Source organism: Cajanus cajan, chromosome 11, assembly GCF_000230855.2.
Source record: "Cajanus cajan strain Asha chromosome 11, NIPB_CcT2T_4, whole genome shotgun sequence".
Classification (NCBI taxonomy): Eukaryota; Viridiplantae; Streptophyta; class Magnoliopsida; order Fabales; family Fabaceae; genus Cajanus; species Cajanus cajan.
The window spans coordinates 4,281,353-4,296,082 of NC_138527.1; the positions used below are offsets into that span (position 1 = coordinate 4,281,353).

Consider the following 14,730-nt stretch of genomic DNA (forward strand, 5'->3'; position numbering starts at 1 on the left):
GTAATTATCAACAAGCGCACACACGTGAGGAAAACAAGCCCAACATAAATAGTACCGATCCACAATATGTAGACAAACCCTCTACAAAAAATAATTTGCGTGGGGTCATCAATACCATTGAGGGAGGCTTCGTTGGTGGAGGAAGCTCTAATTCCGCCAGAAAGCGCCACATACGCAACATTCATAACATCAATGATCACCACAGCTCGGAATCGGCACCAAATCCATCAACTCCTCCCATTGTCTTCCCTGATGACGACTTTGTAGGAATAAGCCTAGACCAAGATGATCCTATGGTCATCTCTGTCGAAGTGGCCAACTGGGAAGTCCAAAAGACCTTAATTGATCAAGGCAGCTCTGTCGATGTGCTATACTGGCCAACCTTCTTAAAGCTTGATATTCCTTACAGTATGATCCAACCACACTCTGAGCCTCTCGTGGGTTTTGCAGGTGAGAGAGTCCACACTCGTGGTTTTATTGAATTACTAACTTCTTTTGGTACAACTGTGAATTCAAGAAGAGTGTTGGTGAAATATCTCTTAGTTAATGCCATTACTTCTTACAACATCCTTATTGGAAGACCAACACTGAACCAATTGGGAGCTGTAGTGTCTACACCTCACTTAACCATGAAATTCCTGAGGATGAACGGACATATCATAACTATCAAAGCCAATCAACAATTAGCAAGGAAATGTTATGCTGAAAGTCTAAAGATTACTCCCACAAAACCTCAACTTGGAATGACGAGTTCTACAATGATGGCCCATGTCGGCAAGAACGAGATGATCGAGTTGGATCCCCGAGTTGACATGCATGACCACCGACCTTGTCCTGTTGAAGAATGATGGAATAACACTAAGGCCAAGAAGTCCAAGAGGTGATGTATTGAAGGAAGCAAAAGGAATGAGTTAGTGTTGAAAAACCATAGGAGGAGTGAGGCCACCTTTGGACCTTAGCTCCTAAGTTTTTATTAGCATAGCATTTATTTTTATTCCTATTTTGCCCTTGTCTTTGATTTCCTATTTTACCCTTGTATTTTGGGGTATCTTAGACATAGGATCTATTTTACTTGTATTTCCAATTTTACCCATGTATTTGGGGGTATTTTAATCATAGGGTTTATTTTCTTTTGTATTTCCCATTTAACCCTTGTATTATGGGGTGCTTTAGATCATAGGTTTTTATTTTTTGGGCTAAGGTATTTGATTAGGGTGGGAACAAAAACCTAGACGTATTTTTGTAGCTATTGGACCTATTTTTGGTGTTAGAAAGGCTTAGGCCCAAGTGGAGGGCAATGGTTGCATGGTCTTATCATGCACCTAGATGTAGCCTAACTAAACCCAAAGATTCCATCCTTGACCACCAAGTTGCATTTAGGGTTCATTTGAGTTTCATTTAGTGTGCATTTGGCATTGTGAATTTTGGCCAATGCAACCCTAAATGCAACCCTAGATGCCTCCCACTCCTATAAATACCCTAGGCTATGCATCATGTAAATACTTTGGAAATTGAATATAAAGAGAGCATTTTTGCCTTTATATCATCCTTAGTCACCCTTGGCTAAATCCGGCCACCACCCATCCTATCTCCACCTTGAGAGAAAAACCCTAGAAGTGGCCTTCATCTACCTTGAAGTGAGCCAAACCCTAGAGTGTCCTCTCACACATTTCATCAAACACCTCCTCCACATCTTCCATTTTCGTCCATTCTCTCACAATCCCTCCTAAAATCACGCCCCACCTTGAAGAAATTGATCCTTGGAGTAGGCGTCCTCCTCCTTGCTCACCATCTCATGTTCATTTAAGCTAGGATGCCATCAACGAGCTACTGGAATTCCAAATTGGTAAGAAGCCGGGACAGTGCACAAAAATCGGGAAACACATAGAATCCGACCTCCGAGGTAAAATCATGTCAATTCTCATTAAAAATGCTGACCTCTTTGCATGGAGTAGTGCGGATATGCCTGGGATAGACCCTAGTTTTATTTGCCACAGATTAGCCATTTACAGGGAAGCAAAGCCAGTATCTCAGAAGCAAAGAAAGATTGGTGGCGAAAGAATAGAAGCTGTTAAAGTTGAAACTCAAAAATTGTTGAATGCAGGATTCATCAAAGAAATTAAGTATACCACCTGGCTAGCCAATGTCGTGATGGTCAAAAAATCTAATGGTAAGTGGTGTATGTGTGTTGATTATACAGATTTAAACAAAGCTTGTCCAAAAGATGCATACCCTCTACCCGGTATTGACAGATTGGTGGATGAAGCCTCTGGTTATGCTATGCTAAGCTTTCTAGATGCCTACTCAAGCTATAATCAGATTCTCATGTATCCCCCAGATGAAGAATACACTGCTTTTATCACAGAACAAGCCAATTACTGTTATCACATCATGCCATTTAGGCTCAAAAATGCAGGAGCAACATATCAGAGGTTAATGGACACGGTATTTGTTGAACAGATTGGTCATAATCTTGAGGTTTACATCGATGACATGGTCATCAAAACGAAATCAGCCACTGATCATGTCCGAGATCTCGAAGAGATCCTCCAACAACTCAGAAAGTACAACATGAGATTAAATCCTGAAAAATGTGATTTTGGAGTTCAAGGCGAGAAGTTTTTAGGATTTATGATCACCTGCCAAGGGATAGAAGCAAATCCAGACAAGTGTCAGGCATTGATTAACATGAGGAGCCCCCAAAATCATAAAGAGGTACAAAGATTGGCGGGCAGACTTGCCAGTTTATCTCGATTCATCCCCAAGATGGCGGAAAAGGCCAAACTTATTTTTAACTTGCTCAAAAACCCAAAGGATTTTCATTGGGATGACCGATGTGAACAAACATTTTCTGATTTCAAAAAAAAATTTATCTGCACCTCCTATCCTAACCAAGCCTCAAAGCCATGTTGATCTCTTGTTGTATCTTGTTGTAGCTGACAATGCAATCAGTGCGGCACTTATGCAAACTGACGGTAAAAAACAAATTCCCATTTACTTTATCAGTCGTGTTTTGCAGGCGACCGAGCAGAGGTATCAAACTATTGAGAAGCTAGTCCTTGCCTTAATAACCTTAGCTCGTCGACTTCGGCCTTATTTCCAAAGTCATCAGATTGTAGTCAAGACCGACTATCCCATCAAACAAATACTTCGGAAGCCCGATCTCACAGGTCGGATGACAGCTTGGTCGATTAGCTATCTGAATATGGAATCAAGTATGAAAGTCGGGGAGCGTTGAAAGCCCAATGTCTTGCTGACTTCATAGCCGAGCTCACACCCAGCATTCCGTTGGAAGAACAATCTTGGATTTTACACGTTGATGGCTCATCTAATACCAAAGGTAGCGGCGCTGGAATCATCCTTGAAGGCCCTAATGATATGATGCTCGAGCTTGCAATCAAGTTTGACTTCCAAGCTACTAATAACCAGGAAGAATATGAAGCTTTACTTGCAGGCTTGAGATTGGCCAAAGATGTTGGTGTCAAGAAGCTCAGATGTTGTAGCGATTCCAAATTAATTACACAGCAAGTTGGAGGAAGCTATCAAACAAAAGAACCACATCTCCAAAGGTATAACCTTATGGTGTCTCATTTGACCTCCTCCTTTGACCATTTTCAGATCGAACATGTTCCACGAGCACAAAATGTTAGAGCTGACTTGCTATCCAAACTAGCCAGTACTAAACGTCTAGGGCAACATAAAACAATTATTCAAGAGACAATTAGTACTCCTAGCTATGATTCTGTAGCAATATTGGCCAATAATCCGAGTCAGTCAACTTGGATGTCAAACATTTGGGAATATCTCACAGATGGTACTTTACCAAGTGACAAAATTGAAGCTTCAAAAGTCAGAGCCAAATCTTGTCATTTCACAATTGAAGCTGGTGAATTGTTCAAAAGAGGATTCTCAGTACCCCTTTTAAAATGTCTTGACCCGGATCAAGCTGAGTATGTCATGAGCGAGATTCATCGGGGTATATGTGGCATGCACTCTAGAGCTCGGTCCATGGCCGCAAGGGTGATCCGAGCTGGATACTATTGGCCAACTATGAGATCAGATTGTAAAGCATATGTACAAAAATGCGAAGCTTGTTAGAAATTCGGAAACCTACATCAGTTACCTGCAACAACACTACACTCCATGCAATCAACATGGCCTTTTGCGTGGTGGGGCATGGACATACTTGGTCCTTTCCCAATTGCCAAAGGTCAATTGAAATTTTTAATTGTAGGGATTGATTACTTCACAAAGTGGATTGAAGCTGGACCTTTAGTGCGAATTACAGCAACTAATGTGCAACGATTTACGTGGAAGAAAATCATTTGTAGGTATGGCCTACCTCAAGCAATTACCACTGACAATGGCAAGCAATTTGTAGACAAAAATTTTGAACAATTTTTGACGCAACTCGGAATCAAGCACAAAGTCACCTCGGTAGAACACCCACAAACAAATGGCCTAGCTGAAGCAGCGAATAAAGTGATTCTCCGCGAACTTAAGAAAAGGCTAGGATCTTCCAAAGGGGAGTGGGTTGAAGAATTACCTAGTGTCCTGTGGGTATACCATTGCACACCACAGACTACTACTCAAGAAACTCCTTATAAGTTAACCTATGGTTCAGGTGCAATGATACCTGTTGAAGTTGGTGAGCCAAGTCACAGAAGATTAACGTTCAACGAATCTCAGAATGGAGAATAGCTGAGCTTGGACCGAGACTTACTTGATGAAACAAGGGAACATGCTAGGGTGCAGGAAGAAGCATGTAAACTTCGAGCTTCACGAAGGTATAATTCGAAGCTCAAACTGAGATCCTTCCACGAGGGAGATCTCGTCTGGAGAGCCACAGGCGATGCTCGAAAAGATACATCGGTAGGAAAATTTGCAGCTAATTGGGAAGGTCCCTTTCGCATCTTAGAATGCTTACAAAATGGAGCGTATAGACTGACAGAACTCAGTGGCAAAGTTCTCCCTAGAACTTGGAACGCCACCCATTTGAAATTTTATTTCAGTTAAACGCATGTAAACCCAGGTATTGTACTCTTTTTCCTACTTCAGTCTTTTTTCCAAGTAAAAAAAAAGGATTTTTGGCTGAAGAGGTTTTAACGAGGCATACCTGAGGCAAATAGAAGAGATGTAATTGACCTATAATTCTATATCATAACTACTCTCTTCTCATCCTGTCTTCTCTTATTTTTAGTTCACCTTTCTATGCTTTAATTAGTTATTACAAAATCAATCTCACTTGATACTCGGCCAAGTTTGAGCCCAAGTTTGAGACGATCTCATCATGTGTGCACGATACTCAGCCAAGTTTGAGCCGCCACTACCATCATTTGTATATAATACTCAGCCAAGTTTGAATCGAGGTCATCATTTGCATATTATTCATATTGAAACTCAGGAGGCATTGATCCTTTAGCCAAATATGAGCCGATCACCTAATTCGGTTTAAATTCTAGCCAAGTTCATCTCGTAATAATACATCGGCCAAGATTGCGCCGAACTTACTCTTTATCAAGAATTTAGCCAAGTTTGAGCAAAATTTTAGCCAAGTTTGAGCAATAATTTAGCCAAGTTTGAGCCATAATTTAGCCAAGTTTGGGCAAAATTTATTCTTCGTTCATAATACTACCAAGTTTGAGTCAATTACATTCGCGGCGCAACACGGCCAAGTTAAAGCCGATTTCATTCTATTAAGATGAAACTAGTTTCATTCAAATATCTATGCGCTAACTTTAAGCATAACACCATATTTAATTAAAACACTCATCAAAACATTCAGAATATTATAAAGATTGTCAAAAGTTTAGCCTATGAAGGCAACAACAAATATAACTCCTAAGTACAAACCATACTATTGTTCAGTAAACAAAAAGAACTATTCATTGTTCTCTTCACTGCTCATATCATTAGAGATATCATCTTCATTAACCAGTTTCCCCTTAAAGACATCTTTGTCGATGTGAACTTCTGTCAAGTCCATGTTTGGGGCAACACATTTCACTTGTCGTAAGGCTTTAGAAAATCCCCTCTTGTGCTCTACGACCACTTGATACTCAGTAGTCTCCACCTCTTTCTTTAACTTATTATTCTCATTTTCTATTTCTCCAATCTTCCTCACATTAGTAGCGATAACTTCTTGACAGGCTTTATTTTTCTTGTAAAGCTCTACCATCTCGCCTTTCAAACTTTGAATATTCCCCTCATGGTCCTTTGTTTTCTTTTCCAGCATCTTCACATTCTCTGCTTGAGCTTCTTTTTCTTTTTCTAACAAATTCACCTTCTTCAAAAGGTCCTCTACTTTAGCCGCATATGATTTGTTTGATCTCAGAGAAATGTCAAATGCCTTTGAACTCTCCTCTAATTTTTTCTTTAAATTGCCAACCTCAGCATTTAATGATCCAATCTGGGCATTCTCAATCCTCAGTTTGGACATCAGTGCAACATTTTTATCCCACTTTCTCTTCCAATGATCTACCACAGCGATAGATCTCTGTAGAAATACTTGCACGAAGTTTAAACCTTGAACAGGTCCAACCTTTTCAATTAATGCCTTATCAGCGATATAAGCTGGATCCTCCTTATAAAATGCTTTTACAGTCAACTTGGCATTCCAAAAGGAAGTCACGTTGGGTGACATACTTACATGATCTAGCCTTGACAGAGGATGCTCAGTATCATATCTTTGATGCAGTGATCTTGGACGGTTGTTTGGCCCAGATTGAGACGATCTCCCCTGTGAAGTCGGCAAGTTAAAGCCGAGTTGAGCAATAGATGCTTCCAAATTCGACACCAAATGTTTCGAAGATTCAGGAACTTGTGTACTTGGTGGCTTCAAAAGACAAATTTAAAATCAGAGCAGTCAACACAATTACGTAATGTTGCTTAGTAATGATAAAAAATATACCTTTTCTTTTTCCAGATCAATCACAGGATTTTTCTTCACTTGCTTCTGGATAGGATTTTCTTTTTCCAGATCAATAACAGGATTTTCCTCCACTTGTTTTTGGCTAGCATCACCCTCTGGTTTGGTAGTTTCTTTCACTACTTCCTTCCTCGGCATACTCGAATTAACAACATGGTCAACAGTCTTATGTTCCTTACTATGAAGGTTTTCACCTTCTATCTTTTGCTTTTTAACTTTCTATTTAGGAACAGTTGCATCCGAAATTTCTTCTATGTTAAATTTCCCCTTCAACTCACGCCATCTACTTCTTCCCATGATATGTGCATCACATCAGCCACCACAATATTATATTGACATCAATTTTAGAAATATTTAATCGTTATCAATATTACAACTATCACTTACGTTCTAGATCCTCTTGAGGATTCTTTGACCCAGCAAGCCCTAAAATCGACTTGCTTTCTAAAGGCCAAGGTAGCTTTTGCAATTTTTCTATATCTTCCAACTCGGCTGGAGTTAGTTCCAACCCTTCCGAGCCGGAAAATTTAACAGGCTGAGATTGCCAGTAAAAGGGGAATCTCGGTTCTCCATCCAAGAAAAAGACAGTCTAAATTCGGATCACTACACACAGACTGAATTTTGACAAATTCTTCTTTAAATTTTTTATATGATTGTGCAAATATCTGGAATAGTCCTCCCCCTTTTGAACTTCCACTCAACGAAACCCAACCAAAAGGAGGCTCCCCTAATTTTACTTGATAAAAGTGCATAAATCTTCCCAAACTTACTTCCATTCCTAATACTGAACACAGAATTTGAAACGCACCCAAAAAACCCCAACTATTTGGGTGCAGTTGACTTGGTGCTATGTTAACTTTTTCCAGGAATCCACATTCGAATGGTGTGAATGGCATCAGAACGCCTAAATCCTTAAAGACGCATTTATACATATATATACCAGGAGACACCCTTGATCTTTCAAAATACACACGCTCTTCAGTAGAGCAAGGCTCTATTATGATTTGCTCTAGCATGGGAGGTAAGCAAAACTTTAGATGATGCTGCAGAACACTCACTCCCATTAAATCCCCAAATTTGCTACTATATTGCCCAACATCACCCCTCACCCACTCATACCCAGAAACTACGATTTTGGGATGTGAATCTTTACGATTATTTCCTCCTCTCTTTCGAACCTTTGCCTCCTCCACCTCTGTCATCTTACTTTTCCCTTTGCCACCTTTCATCTTACCCTTGTTCATTAATCTAAACCTATAAGCTAAGCATAGAAGGTGGAAGGAATTTAAAATGAAAAACAGCGAGGCTAAATGAATACCTGGAAATACAAACACCCACCAACGATGACGCTCCTTTCACACTTCCACGCTTCACTTTTTCACAACTCTCTGAACGAATAAAAATGTCTTCACATATGCAGAGCCACCCTTTAAATGCCCGCCTTTGCATCCCTCCAAAACTCAAACGTTCTCTTTATTTTTCACACATCCCAACGCGCCTGTCGTTTCGTATTTGATGCCTCTTAATGAAACATCATTACTATTACCACGCGTATGCTGAAGCGACATGACCCCTTATATGACCAGCTGTCATTACTTAAACACTGTGACTCCTCATGTCACCTCTCGTGCGCCTTTATTTCTCGGGATGTGACACCTCATTTTTGATCTCGGACATTACATTCGCTCTTAACCTCTTTCGCTCTTACATCGCTCAGAGCTTGGGGGGCTTATGTACCACCCCCGATGTAGGACCGAGATAGAACCGAGATCACACTAAGATCATAGTGTAATATATCGATTATATATATAAGCTGACTTAAACCTCGAGGTCAATAAGGTCGATACCTCAATACATAAACAACATCAAATATATATAACACGTGACAACAATGACCAACCTAACTGTAGTTAACTCACCTCGGACAACCGCTATAGCAGTTATATCGGAAAACCGCATAACCCAGGTAAAGGATAAGTATGAGAATAGACAATGAAGGAAAGACTAACTTGATCGTCGGAGTCCTTTTTGCAGGTACATCCAAGACGCTCGAGAAGGAAGACTAGAGAGAAGAGACTCGCCACAGCAACCGACCTCATATAATCTCGGCTAGACCAGAACAGGAAAGACGACATACCCGAGTTGGAGATCCAATCTGATTCGTGTAAGAACATTGTCTATCCACATGTTCTCATTCTGACATAATGAAAATGGGCAATGTGAAAATGGACAATATAAATAGGCAATCAAATCGGCTAATGTGATTGTGCAACAAAAATGGACAATGCAAATGGACAATCAGATTCGACAATGAAAATGAGCAATCAGAAGCCATGCATCCATTCCTTTAGTTTGGAAATGCAATTGTGTTTTCTCATTTTGACTTTCTCTTTATGTGAATTAAGATTTAAAATTTGATTTGATCAAGCTTATATGACCTTTTCATCTCACTATATTTCTAATTCTAAGATACTATTACATATATAAAATAAAGAAATTAAAACTAAAATATAACAATCTTGATGTTCAATGCTTTCGATCTTATTTTCTTTATTTTGGTCAATTACTAATAATCTTTAATTCCCTAATCAAGTTGAGAAGCTGCATGTCTATGGTTGTTTCATTCCCTTCATGTTCTTTTTTGATGTAGTCACATATTAGCTTTGTCGATCTCAAGTTCATAATTCTTGCAAAACTGGTGGTTGAAGCTACATAGTATAAGAAATACTTAACTTTGGTCTTCCTTGTCTTTCCGTCTTTTTGATATCTCATTTGAGCGGGATTTTTAAGAAACGGTTGGACTTCATAGTCTTCATCTACACGTCTCAAATGTCTAAACCTTCAAGATATATATGCTGACATTTTAATGATTGTCCAAACATGATAATTTTCACCTTTAAATATAGGTATTGCAATGAAAATGTTTGTTTTCGTTTCAATTCTTAATATATTTGTTTATTCACTCATGGACTCACCTCTCAAGGGAGGAAAAAAGTTATGGTACCAATTTGTAGTTATATGGAAGGACAAAGCAAAAACAAACTAGAAATATATGAAAGACATCAATAGAGGATTGAAATTCATATAGGCACACACTTTTCAAGCATTAATCTTACTTCTCTTCATATAAAGCTAAAAGCATAACTGAAATTATAAAATAAAAAAATAAAAAAATAAAAAAAAATCAAATCAATGCGGTTAAAAACGAAACATGACAGTAAAAGATCACAATTACATCTCTTAAAATCTTGCTTTACTTACCATTAATTCAAAAATTGAAACTTTAAGGCGCGCATTTTCAACAGATTTCTTGATCTTGGCACAAAATCTTACTCAACCTTTCTTCGTTTATACTATTTACTTCTATGCACTAGTTCCCTACAAAATGATGAACACTATTTTTTTTTTATTCTGCTAACAAAAAAAAAAAAGATTGTTTATTGATGCATACACACCTCTTATGCATATATATCCTATATTATTATTATTATTATTACTATTATTATTATTATTATTATTATTATTATTATATATATATATATATATATATATATATATATATATATATATATCAATTTGGTAATCATTTATTTCCCTTGAATTTGAAAGGAGTAGTAATTGTAAGACATTTATGATGTGCTAGATAATCAATGGTACAATGGTACTGATGAAGACTATTATTAATATAAGATGGTAACCATGATGAAAACATCATGGAGGCAAAAGATACAAATTAAGTTTAGTTCTACTAAAATTAACCTAGAAACAAAGTTTCTTTCAATAATAAATAGGTAATAACAAGCACAAAGGTTATAGACTTTTCTTGAATTATTTATATTGCATGGAAAGGAATAGAAGTGATAGGAATCAAGTATAGTTCATCTTTTCTTGAAACAGTCAATCCAAATTCTTCAGTCATGTCAATGTCTTCACTTTTCATCCCAACAGGAAGCTTCCAATCAAAGTGATACAACAAGAATGCAAGGCATAACTCAACATTTATTATACCAAAGTTCCCACCTGGACATATTCTTCTTCCAGCACCAAATGGAATGTACCCAAAGTTACTCCCCTTGTAGTCAAAAGAGTTATCAATGAATCTCTCTGGATAAAACCTCTCTGGTTCAGTCCAACAGTTTGGATCTCTTCCAATTGCCCAAGCATTGATCATTACCTTACTTTTGACAGGTATATCATACCTGTCAATCTCACATGATTGTCTACATTCCCTTGGAAATAAAAAAGGAAGTGGTGGGTGTAGCCGTAGTGTCTCTTTGACAACTGATTTCAAATACTTGAGTTCATTGACACAAATTTCATCAATACATCCTTTCAAGTTGAATACCTGTCTTATCTCAGCTTGTGTTTTCTTCATCACTCTTGGATCCTTTATCATCTCTGCCATTGCCCAATTTATGGTTGTTCCTGATGTCTCACCACCAGCACCAAAGATATCCTACAAAGTATTTATCAATGAATTTACGGTGTCTGGAAGAAGAATTTTTACAAAGTAATTATTTATTTTTTTTGTAAATTTAAAACGTTTTGTGTTGAAATATTTTCTTTGAATAAGAAATTAGAGAATATTGAAATTCTAATAATATATGAAAATATTTTAAATACATAAAATTGTAAAATTAAATTCTAAATAAAAAAATAAGAATTTGAAAATTTCCAATATTACTTTCTCTCTTATGTATCACCTCTCTCTTCTTCTTCTTTATTTTCTCTTTCACTCTCCTATCTTTTTCTCTCTCACTTTCTCACTTTCTGATTCACTTTCTCTCCTATTCAAACAAAATATTTAATAAATAAGGAAATTTTAATTCAAATTAATTTGAATTTTCAAATTTTAAAATTTATCAAATTTTAAAATTTTTCATGTAAACACGATCTTACTCTAAATACAAGGATATCCAAAGAGATAGTTATTAATTTGACTTTTCTAATTGAGGAGTGTACTTTGAAAGTTAGAGTGTAATTACAACCATAATCACATAATTCGCTGTGAGGACAGTGAATTGGTTCCTGGATGTATCAATTCGTGGTTCTTTTTACATTCAGGATGTCAAAATTCGTCGATCAATTCATGAAGAGGGAGACGAACCAGGAAAGTTAAAAATATTGTTCGCGAACAAAAGAAAAATTCATTATGCGTAGAGAAAACAAAGAAATATGGTTTTTTTTTTCTTTGGCTAATGGAAACCACAAAGTCAGCATCTTGTCTCCCAAAACTGATGATCATAGTTTCAAGAAGATTAAAACATCTACGTTTTTAAAGGAGACGGTGTTTTGCTGGTTTCAAACAATTATTTATTTACTTGTATAAATTTAAGAGTTAGTTATTTTATATTTATTCATATATTTTCTTGATAAAAATTATATAGGTGAAAATTTAATTTTTTTTTTAAAAATTCACTGATATAATAAGTTAATTTATACTTATATGTTAGAATCTACTATAAATTTAAAGGATACTTAGATATAGTTCCTTATTAGATGTGGTTAGTGTTGTTTTATAATTTATAAGTTAGAATTTTATCTCAATAATGTGCATAAATCTATATCAATATATTAAAAAAAAATATTCAATTTTAATAGCAGAATTACACCAATCACATCAAATGAATTGTAGAAAATTTCTTTCCAAATTTAAATAGGTACTAAAGCATACCAACCATGTATACTTTGTGAGGTAGTATATACTGTGTACCCGTAACATGTACCATAGAGTATTACGAATTATGCGAATATGATTACATCCATTATTAATTGAAAAATGATAGATCCTCCAAAAAGGATTCTGAAAAAATAAAATATTAATTTAAATTATAAAATATTAAATTAAATAATTATTTTATAATAAATTTATTGTAAAATAATAATATTTTAACATTTCAGAGAATATGAATCATTACTCTTATTAATTATATTGAGATATATTATACATGCGAATATGTGTGTATGTGTATGTAACAAATATGAAATTGTTAAAATTTATGAACTATTGATTTTCTGGTTAATAGTTATAAATTAGCACAAATCCTCAAAAGAACAAGGAGATGAATTTAATCCATAAATGAAGAAGTAGAACACATTCAATAATACAATTATACAACACAAATATTGCCACATATATATTGCATAATTTTGAAGGCTCGTGTGTGAAATATTTTATTTTAAGAATTAAACATTCATCATATCTTAGTAGTGTAGAAATGAAAAGGATCATCTTAACAAAGAATTAACCAATCTGCAAGATGTTATTATGCTTACCAGTATTATGGCCTTGATATTGTTAATAGTTAAGCAAATATCCTTGTTGCTATCATTATCATCATGGAACTTTAGGAGAACATGTACTAAATCTCCCTCTACTTCACCTTTTCCTTCTTTGACTTTTGACTTTGCCTCTTTGTGTTCATCGATGATTTCTTCCAGTATTCGATCAACTTGTCGATGCAACCTCTGAAGCTTAGGCCTCAAACATGTACCATGTTGAAGCCATTCGGCAGAAGGAAACAAATCTCCTATGTGAAAACCTGATCCAACTAATAATACTTCTTTCATCGCTGATATGAATTCTTCTTGGTCTTTGCATTTCTTGCCAAAAGCAACTCTTGAAACGATATTATATATTGATAAAGTTACTGCTTCAGAGAGGTTGAAGGGAGATCCTTTATGTGAATCAATAATTTTGATGAGATTTGTGAACTCCTCTTCTCTTATTGGCTTGAACGAATCGACACATTTTTGGGTGAAAAGCTCCATTGTGCATATTTTTCGTAGTTGTCTCCAATAGCTGCCATAAGGTGAAAAAATAATGTCTGTGGATTCATAGGCTACTATATCTGATACTACAAGTTTTGGCCTTGTTGCAAAAATGACATCATGGGTTTTCATTATCTCCTTAGCATACTCTGGTGAGGAAACAATGATTGTGAAGACCTCCCCAAGTTGCAAATGCATCAAGGGACCATATATTTTGGCTAAGTCTCTTAATTTTCTGTGTGGTTTAGATGTAACAAGATGGAGCATGTTTCCTATTATAGGTAGCTTCCATGGACCTAGAAATGATTCTTCTTCTTGTTATTGCTTCATTTATAAGGCTAGAAATGATTTTAATTAGTGCCCGTTTAACAGAATAATGTTAATATTTAGTCTGTTAAAAATAAATTCTTCATTTAATTTTTTATTTCCAAAATATTTTACACGTTTTAATTTTCATAAATGAGACAAAAAGAAATAGATTTATTATAAAGAATGACTAATTATGATACATTTTCATAAATGAGATATTAAAAACGTTGATTTATTTTTTAGAGAAAAAAAAAAGTTTTCCTATTCAAACCAACGAAAAAAGATAAAGATAAAAATTGATATGTAGTGGACACGCATAATCAAACTAATTAAACACCACATAATAGCTGACTTCTATGTAAAAACGAATAGAAAAATATTATAATATTTTATTATTGAATTTATTTAAAATTATAAGATAATAATAATAATATATCAAAATATAAAAATATAATAATCACTAAAAAAATGTTTTAGTTTAGAGTCGGCTTTTGACTCACTCTAAATCATAAAAACCAACATAATATCGTCGATTGTTCGTTGATTTTTAACTGACGTTAAATAAGTTGACATAAATTTTTTTGTATTGGCTCAGCTGTATACAAAATTTTTTATTTTATTTTTATCTCATTTTTTCAGCTTATCATTTATTCGTTTATATTTTTAGCATTCTCGGGACTCGATCTGTGAATCTCGAGATCGTAAGTGAACTTGATAACTAG

At 35.6% G+C, this 14,730-nt stretch overlaps 2 protein-coding genes across 2 annotated transcripts; one reads left to right on the top strand and one right to left on the bottom strand.

Moving 5' to 3' along the window:
- The first annotated feature begins 293 nt into the window (after positions 1 to 293).
- Positions 294 to 848, top strand: LOC145953296 (uncharacterized). Its single transcript, XM_083067238.1, has one exon. It carries the CDS (start codon positions 294 to 296, stop codon positions 846 to 848), a length of 555 nt encoding a protein of 184 aa, XP_082923364.1.
- Positions 849 to 10,626: 9,778 nt separating this feature from the next.
- Positions 10,627 to 13,996, bottom strand: LOC109793551 (cytochrome P450 71D11). The gene is made up of 2 exons (XM_020353017.3): positions 13,205 to 13,996; positions 10,627 to 11,384 (listed from the first exon to the last, which is right to left on the bottom strand). The coding sequence occupies exons 1-2, from the start codon at positions 13,964 to 13,966 to the stop codon at positions 10,761 to 10,763; spliced, it is 1,386 nt and encodes a 461-aa protein (XP_020208606.2). The 5' UTR covers positions 13,967 to 13,996; the 3' UTR covers positions 10,627 to 10,760.
- Positions 13,997 to 14,730: the final 734 nt, after the last annotated feature.

What these genes read in the sequence shown, in the direction of transcription:
- LOC109793551 (XM_020353017.3), bottom strand. Translation starts at nt 13,966, where the DNA reads ATGCTCCATCTTGTTACATCTAAACCACACAGAAAATTAAGAGACTTA. An exon ending in ATATCAAGGCCATAATACTG is followed by an intron (nt 11,385 to 13,204) that starts GTAAGCATAATA and finishes AATACTTTGTAG; the next exon opens with GATATCTTTGGTGCTGGTGG.
- LOC145953296 (XM_083067238.1), top strand. Translation starts at nt 294, where the DNA reads ATGGTCATCTCTGTCGAAGTGGCCAACTGGGAAGTCCAAAAGACCTTA.